Source organism: Rhagoletis pomonella, unplaced genomic scaffold, assembly GCF_013731165.1.
Source record: "Rhagoletis pomonella isolate Grant_MI unplaced genomic scaffold, Rhpom_1.0 Rhpom_scaffold_03418, whole genome shotgun sequence".
Lineage (NCBI taxonomy): Eukaryota > Metazoa > Arthropoda > Insecta > Diptera > Tephritidae > Rhagoletis > Rhagoletis pomonella.
The window spans coordinates 13247-21903 of NW_023461970.1; the positions used below are offsets into that span (position 1 = coordinate 13247).

General features: G+C 38.2%; 1 protein-coding gene across 1 annotated transcript; it reads right to left on the reverse strand.

Moving 5' to 3' along the window:
• Positions 1 to 2: 2 nt before the first annotated feature.
• LOC118754123 lies at positions 3 to 781 on the reverse strand (the record flags this gene model as incomplete). Its single annotated transcript, XM_036488983.1, has 1 exon — positions 3 to 781. A coding segment is annotated over exon 1 (714 nt), but the record flags the coding sequence as incomplete, so codon positions are not given.
• Positions 782 to 8657: the final 7876 nt, after the last annotated feature.

Genomic DNA, 8657 nt, shown 5'->3' on the forward strand with positions numbered 1-8657 from the left:
AAGTCATCGCCATTGTAAACGATAAACTGATTGATGCCTAGGACGTAATGGTGTAGAAAAAATTCCAACAGATGCGCATCATTTTTTCCGAAGTTACTGCTTATATTAAACGTTACTAAATCCAGACAAATCGCTAGTTGTGTTTGCGGCACGTTGCCTACTTGACCATTTTTAATAGGACGTAAACGAAGCATATGATTCGCATTGATCTTATCATTTTGGTCTGCATAAACAATGGTTTTGGGTGCCCCTATATCATTTTTGAGGCGACAGTAAAATATATAAGTTTTGAATACAACATCGCCATTTTCTTTTTCTTGACCCAAGTGCTGAAAACGAAACTTGCCTTGCGAAAAGTGTCCTCCATAATGTGCGCTACATCGAAAATTTACTACAGCGCCAACCGATGCAGTTACCAGTGATAAAACTTCGCCACCTGAAGAGACAAGTTCGTTGCGATGCCAGAATGAAGCATAGGCATGAAAGGAGTCCCCAATTAGCTGCCAGACCGGAATCGGGCGATTAAAATCAATTATGCCCTCATCCGTCCAGGTGAAATTACTTATTAATCGTAACTCTGTCGCATCTTTTCGACTAAAGAAGTTCACCGCATTCAGGACATCTTTCAAACGTGTGTTTTCGTTTTTGTATGTAAGCAAGACAATTATGCTTATACAAGAAATTACGACCAATAAGAGCTGGTGATATTTACGCATTGTTTATCTGTAAAATAACCATTCAAAGCACAGTATACTGCGATTCCAAGTCGATAAACAAATGTATTTAAGCTGAAATTAGTCGAGAACGCAGAACGTATACTTAAACGCAGTCTGTATACGCAGAATTTTGCCGATTACTGGAGCCCTCAGTGTTGCTTACTACACTGTTGCCACTCATCAATGAATTTTCATAAACTTACCCTTTGAACTACAATTTTTCGTGCTATAATAGATTTTAGCTAAATATAAACTACTTAGTTTTCAACAAAAACCTTATTCAATAGTAAATTTCAAATATTTTAAACATATTTTGAATAGGAACTTATATCTTTTTTACCATCTGTAAAACTGACGAAGTGGCAACCATCTAAAGAAGGAGAAATCAGCTGACACGGAAAAATCTAAATTCCGCAGATTTCTGCGCTACGGGCTACAACTACAGAAAAATTCTGCGGTGCTGAGTTTTCATTTACATGGCGCTTTGGTAAGACAGATCGTGTCAGCTGACTCGGGTTTACGTACCGGTAGGTTTACGTTCTTGACTAATTTCAGCTTTAGAGCAATTTAGAGGGTATGTAATTAGAAAAAAAAAGAAAAACAATTGCTAAATTACAGATTGACATATGAAAAGGGTTGTCGAAGCTAAGTATCAGGGTTGTACGAAAAAAGCACTATTTTTACCAAAGAACGTGGATACACTGGTTATAGTGCTGACTTCACACGAGGCAACCGTTGAAGCAACCAGGGACTTGGTTGCCTGAAGCACACGGAATTTCCGAACTGAGTAAGGGCCGGTTTCTCTATCTCCGGTTAACACTAATCCCCCGTTAAACATCGTTACGACCTTATCGACTCCCTGTTATATGCATGGAGTTAGAACGCGCGATTTTTTATTAAAAATTCTCATAATTTATATATATATTAAACGAAAGAAGATACCGAAAAGCATTGAACAGTGCACACATCTCATAAGGAAAAGTGAATTATTACGAAATACTAATACAGTGGCAGCACTATAGCTATTTTGGAATCTCGCGTTTCGGCTCGCAAAGATTGTCAACTTCTTTTTAATAACAAAATAATCTATCTTAGGTTGATAAAACTATGTGTTTCTTTAATAAATAACTTAAATTATATATTTTAATAGTGTTTAAAAAGTGAGAACAGGTGATTTAGTGAATCTTTGTCGGTGTAATTGCCCATAGCAAAGAACGTAAATGTATAAGAAGCGACAACTCGTTAAAGTCGGCGAGTGAGGTCTGAAAGGTTGAGATGAGGAGTTCGCGTCCGTTTTAACATCCATTTTCGTAAATGAATTCGCCGAACATATGGTTTCGCGGCGATAAAGAACGTTAAGAAAAAGTGACCGATGATGGAAATAATCAAATGAAATGTAAAAAAACATGGCCGCAGCTCTTTTTGTTTATTTGCTGACGGCATTTAACAATTTGCATGCGCATGTGCATAGATTTACTTTATTTTTTAATTTTAAGCAAATATAAGTAAATTAAATACATGCGCTATGCAAGACCTTTATAAGCTTCCTCTTTAGTATGGAAGCTGTAAACTTGCAATTTATGATGAAAATATACGTACATACATACATATGTACATATACGCATATGCCACTAAAATACAACAATAACAAATTCATTCATAAACGCATGCGCATATTCTTCAAGGTCAAACTCATTCATTCATAATTCAATGACCATACTTCTCCCCGCAAGTTCATCGCCCACAAGCGCAACTTCTGCGCGAGGCCACAAAAATTCTAAAATGTAAAATTGAAGAAATCACTGCCAGTCAAATGAAAAGTTGCAACTCCGCTGTAAAATCTGAGGACATTTGCAAAAATAACTTATCTCGAGCTTAGCCATTATTTCTCTAAACTTCTAAGTCACAGTGCTCCTTCCAACTTTTAAATTATTAATTAGTTGCTTAAGATTTTATTTTAATAAAAAAAAATAAACATACATTTTTTGCACAAATGGCCCATGATATTTTGATGTAAACTCAAAACTTCTAAAATCACATACATAAGTGGTTTTACAACAAATGTAACTTGGCAACATGGTTACCGTCACCAGCTTCGGTCATCAATTTTAAAATTTTTGTAAACCGATCGCTTACGATTTGTTTACAGTTGACTCTAGATACCACGAGCAACATATAAACGAATTCAAAAAATTTTATTATTTTGCATTATTGATAATTGCAAAGCTCTGAAGCATGTATAAGTGAGTGTATACATACAGACCTATTCTGCGTTGGTAACACAAATATTGTTTACTATCACGAAAAGATTCAAACACAAAATCGTACATTAACCTATTCTGTGTTAGTAATCAGATTTTTTTAACGGATAATAAAGCTCATCTCTTTGGTTAAACCCTTTTCGCATTCTGCGCACTTTTTTAACCAGTAAAATTTGTTACCCTCTCATAACCAGGTAACAAAATATTGCCCCATGAAATATGCAACTACAGAATTTCTACAAAACTTCACACCTGGAATGCTGAATAAATTAAAACGTTACCACGGTACCTATAATTGCGGTTACAAGAAGTGGTAACAATGTTTGGTAACAAAATTTGCTGGTTACAAAATATCCGGTAACAAGCAGATTAGAGCTACAAGAATTCAAGTTAGGGATGGCCTACTGTAAACGTACATATGTATGCGCGTAAATATGTCAGGACGCGGCATTTCGCAGGAATTTAAGAATTTGTCAAGATAAACATGGCGGAGGACGTGGGAGAGACGGAGACAACTTATGTTTCACATTTACGCGTTTGTTTTGGCGGAGGATGTGAGAAAGACGGAGACAACTCATGTTTCATATTTATGTGTTTATTTTTTGCATGCATATGAACAAAAAAATTGGAAAACATTTATTCTTGCCCGATAATAACAAAATGTATGCATACTCAAGTATAAATGCATAGATTTAAATTAAACTTATGCCGTCTGTATATAATAAACATTGGTTTTGTAAAAAAGCCGCCGTATACACACTTTATCCATCAAATCTGCCAACACACCATCTTTTTGCACACTTTAAATATGTAAATTTCCAGATGAAAACAAAACATAAGTACACTCATATATAAATGCATAGATTTCTTATTAAACTAATGCATTTTTATATAAAAGTACACTGGTTTTGTTTAAAATAATGAACACTTTTTATCCACAGACGCCAACAATCGGCACTTGCTGACAAACACTTGGCACTTACAAACACTTTTTATTATTAATAAGGACACTTTCACAAACAGGCACGTCAGTATCTTACACATTCACTGAATATTTTATATTTTGCACCTCCATTTATGTATTTTCTAAATTAAAATACATTTTTTCAATCACTTGTGCAAAATAATCACCGACATTCACATTTGCCGCTTCTGTTTTGTTTGCTTTTTCCGCATTCGAGGCGAAAATCAAAAATCTGCCGCGGACAGAGTCAAAAGGGAGACGAACTCCTCATCTCAACCTTTCAGATACGGTCAAAATCGTCGCGGCACATTTTCAAAGTAACGAGTTGTCGCTTCTTATACATTTACGTTCTTTGCACTTATTAAAAGAATGACAGATGGCACCTATCCAAAATATTTTTAAATATGGCATCATCACGCTGCGTCATTTCGAATCTGGCAGCATCAAGCCGCGTCATCTCAAATCTGGCAGCTTTGTCGACGAGTGCAGTCTTTGAGTGGTTTAGTGCGTGTATTTGATTTAAAATAATTCGTATTTTTACACTATTTTACTTAAAATAATATATATTTGTGTATTTCCAAGAACGGTGAGTGTTAATTATGCACTTTTTTTTATATTTTACTTGAAGATAATAGCAAAATTTAACAAAGTTTCGCCTCTGGGTGGCCGTCGTCGCCATTTTGGAAAAAAATTTCTCTGCTGAAAAGCGTATACAGAAAATTTTACCCATTTTTTCATCATTAGTATTTTACGTAATTTGGATGGATATTATTCCAAAGTCCAAATATTGATTAAAATTAAGACATAGTGGAAACACAATTTTTAGTCTACTTGCATATCGCTTTATCACTGGCGAAATCTATGTACATATGTAGGTTAAGTGTGCCTGAAAATCGGGATGATCAATTACACAAAAAAAAAAAAGATTTTTATCGGCCGAACTTACTACGCCCATTTACATTGATATTGAATGATGTCCCGATAAATAAATGCAGAAGAATTAAGAGCTTGGAATCCCCTTTTGATATTTAAATGGGTTTTATGCATGCATATAAATAACGTGCACGCATATGTGTGGATGTACCCATGCGTGTGGCCAAACAGGTATACATATTTTTGGTATCGGTCTTTGTTTCTGCCAGCGTATAATCTGTATCTATGTGGCCGTGGACGCCTGGAACGAATGGTCCGCGTTCTTTTAATTGCTCTTTTACCGGCTCAAATGTAACACAGTCCAGTCAGATGTGGTAAAGCAAGTTATTGTGAAAAGTCGGTCTAAATTATAAGTAATTTCAATAGCTTCGGCACAGTAGTTGGGTACAAGTGCAGTACCGCGGCATTTCTGAGCTAAAACAAAACTAGAAAATGGGCGTGGTTCGCCCTTTCTATTGATTTTAATGTTATATATTTTTTGTGCAAATTAATAGGCCACACTTAGGGACTATAACCCTCACCAAGTAGAATTCTCCTTACTATGTTGCCGAAGAAAAGGGGCTGAACACCTTTTACAGAAGCCCTGTTCGCGTACGCACTATCTAGTAAAATGCAGTACTAATTTTACTGGTTTTTACTGGATGCCGTTTGCGTGCGCAAAAACTTGCAAGAAACCAGCAAAAGAGAATTGAGAGAGCAAAAATGACAGCTGAACTTGCAAGTTGTACTGGATAAATTTTTACTAGCAACTACTTGCCAGTAAAAAAACAGCAGATGACATGATGCTTAATGCAATTCACATACAAATGTTTGAACTGCTATTAGAGTTGCAATTGACAAAATAAACCTATTTAAATATATAATAAGATGGGAAATAAAATTTTTTTTAGAAAATTGCGTCGGAAAATAACAAATTAATCAGCTGTTCATAAAACTTGCAACTTCTTGCTGGTTTTGCATTTTCGTACTTTCTTGCACATTTCTCTTATTGGGAGTAAATATTGGCTTACTCTTCGAAATTTGGTTACTGGCAAGTTATTGGATATTTTTTGCTGGAGAATACGAAAACATAACTGGAGATAGATATTTCGTAGATATTTTATTTTGTTTGACAGCTCAGCCCCAACAAACACAATCTCTAACGTTTGAGAAATTTGGATTTATACATTAGATAACTAGGGTGATTCTCTAATCGTTCTCGAGTCGGTGACGAACTTTAAGCATAAACAGACTGCAGCGTTGATCCGCATCAACTCGGAAATTAACTGCAGTTGATCCGGATTAAGCCCGAGTTAAGTCCGAGTTTATGCTTTTAGAGAACTACATTATAATTCGATTCGAGAACGATTAGAGAAACAACGCAAATTAAAATAAAATTTAAAAAACAAGCAATATTTCAAATGAATGATCATAAATATTGTTTAAGTTCAACCAATTCATTATTATTTTATTGCAAGTACATCTATTACAAATTTTACAAAGAAAGCATTTTATTTAATATGAATTCGCCCTTATTTACAACAAACACATAATTTTGACAATCTGTACAACCGTAGAGCAAATCTAACACCCCTTTTGCGAGTGTCTAGTAGTAGATAAACGACTGTTACTCGATTATCGATTATTCGGGGTATTTTCAAAGTCGTTATCTCGTTCAATAAGTGCGTGTGAATAGTTTATAGTCGCTCATCCTTCTACAAGCAAACAGTTTTAGTAAAATTGACGATACAAAACTATTCACAGTCGCTTATTGGACGAGAATACACATAAACTTTGGGGCGAATTGAGATATGACTAACACCCGCAATACAAAATACATGTGATTTTTGTTGTTGTTGTAATATAAAATCACCTTGTATAACTTTGTTGTTGTTGTAGCGGCTACAACAACCCCGCTCAGATCGGTTAATAGCTCAGTCGTCGTCAAGTTCCACTAACGGCAGCCCTAAGAAGCGTGCAACCTCAATAGGGTCGGTCCACAGGGACAAAGGCGTTAGGGTTGTTGGGTTTTCCGGGCTTACGAAGAGATGTTTCGAGTCATAAGGTGTCTCTCCGCATGCCGGACATTCATTTGGTACATCTGCGTTTAGTCAGCTCAGGTATGGGTTTAACCTGCTGCAGTAGCCAGAGTGAAGTTGGGCTATTGTGGTTCTAGTCTCCCGAAGCAGATGAAGCTCCGACCCGTCAATGTCCGGTGGTTGTGCGCCTAGAACGGCATTCACAGGCCTGGAGTCTACATAACTCGAGACTGACTCCCTCTGAATGCCGCTCAGGTCTTGTCTATAAGCTGACGGGTCCAGAGGTTGTTTAATGAACCTCTGGACTTCGTCCGTCAGTTCGAAAAGATGCCTCCTGACGTGCCTGGGTGAGGGCTCTTCTGCAGACAATTGCCTATTTGGGTGACCACGTCTATGGCTTCCAACAAGGAACTGCTTGCACAGCCATTGTATTGTTCTCCTTGATCGGGAGCAATTTCGCCTCGTCGTGCAGTTGGTGTTCAGGCGACATCAGAAGGCATCCAGTCGCTGTCCGTAGTGCGATGTTTTTCGTCGTCTGCAGCTTCATTCACTGCGTCCTACTAGTCCCCGGCGTCCACACTGGTGCTGCGTACGTGCCAGCAACATTTCTTTGTCTTTGCCCCAGGTACTGCCGGCTAGCGACTTGAGGACCTTGTTGCGGCTCTGTACTTTGTTGACAAAAGCGTTTGTGTGCGCAGAGAAGGAGAGCAGACTGTCGAAGGTTACTCCGAGTCTTTTGGGGTTACTCACCGTCGGTATTGGTGTATCATCGACGTGAATTCCCATCAGTAGCCTGACCTCCCTCGTCCAGGTGTGAACAAGGTCGCAGAGGATTTCGTAGGCTCCTTTCAGTGAAGAAGCGAGAAAGCTCGAAGAGATAACCGTTTACTTTCAAACACAAGTCATCTGTTCCATTTCCAGTCGCCATGATCGAGCAGGTGTCGGCATAGGAGATTATCGAGAGTCCTTCTGGTGGTTGAGGGAGCTTTGATATGTAAAAGTTGAACAACAGCGGGAAAAGGAAACCACCCTGTGGAACCCCCTGTTTTATTTTTCTAAGTTTGCTCGATCTGTCTCTAAACATTACCGACGAGTGTCGACCACTCAAATAATTCGCCGATCACCGTTTGAGCCTCTATATCTTCTAGTAGCGAGGAGTGGCTGACGGTGTCAAACGCCTTTGACAGGTCCAATGTTACTAGCATAGTTCTCTCACAGGGACGGTTGCGGTTAAGACCAGGTGTTATCTGAGTGTTTATGGCGTTAAGTGCTGTTATTGTACTGTGCACTTTACGGAAACCATGATGATGCTTCGCTGGGGTCAGGTGGTTCGTGAAATACGGGAGCAGCAAGGCCTCTAGTGTCTTCGCTACCGGGGAAAGAAGTGTTATCGGTCGATAAGAATCTCCTTTGTTGGTTGGTTTCCCCGGTTTGAACAGTGGGACCACTCTCCCCACCTTCCAGATGTCTGGGATGATGAGAGTGGCCATAGACATATTGAGGACCTCCGTTAGGCACGCTACTCCCGCAGAACCCAAATTTTCCAGCATCATACGCCAATCCTTCCAGTTCCGCCATTTCCGTAGGTGTGTCGTCAACCTCAGGAGTAACACGCATTATGCTGAACATTACGCCTGAGAAAATTGTATAAGATTATATAAATGTGTATATGTATTTTTTAAACATTTTTATTATTTACCTGTGAGAGATGGTTGTGCGCTTTCCAGATCAGGGGTGTCATCGACTTCTACATTTGCCGAGTTTG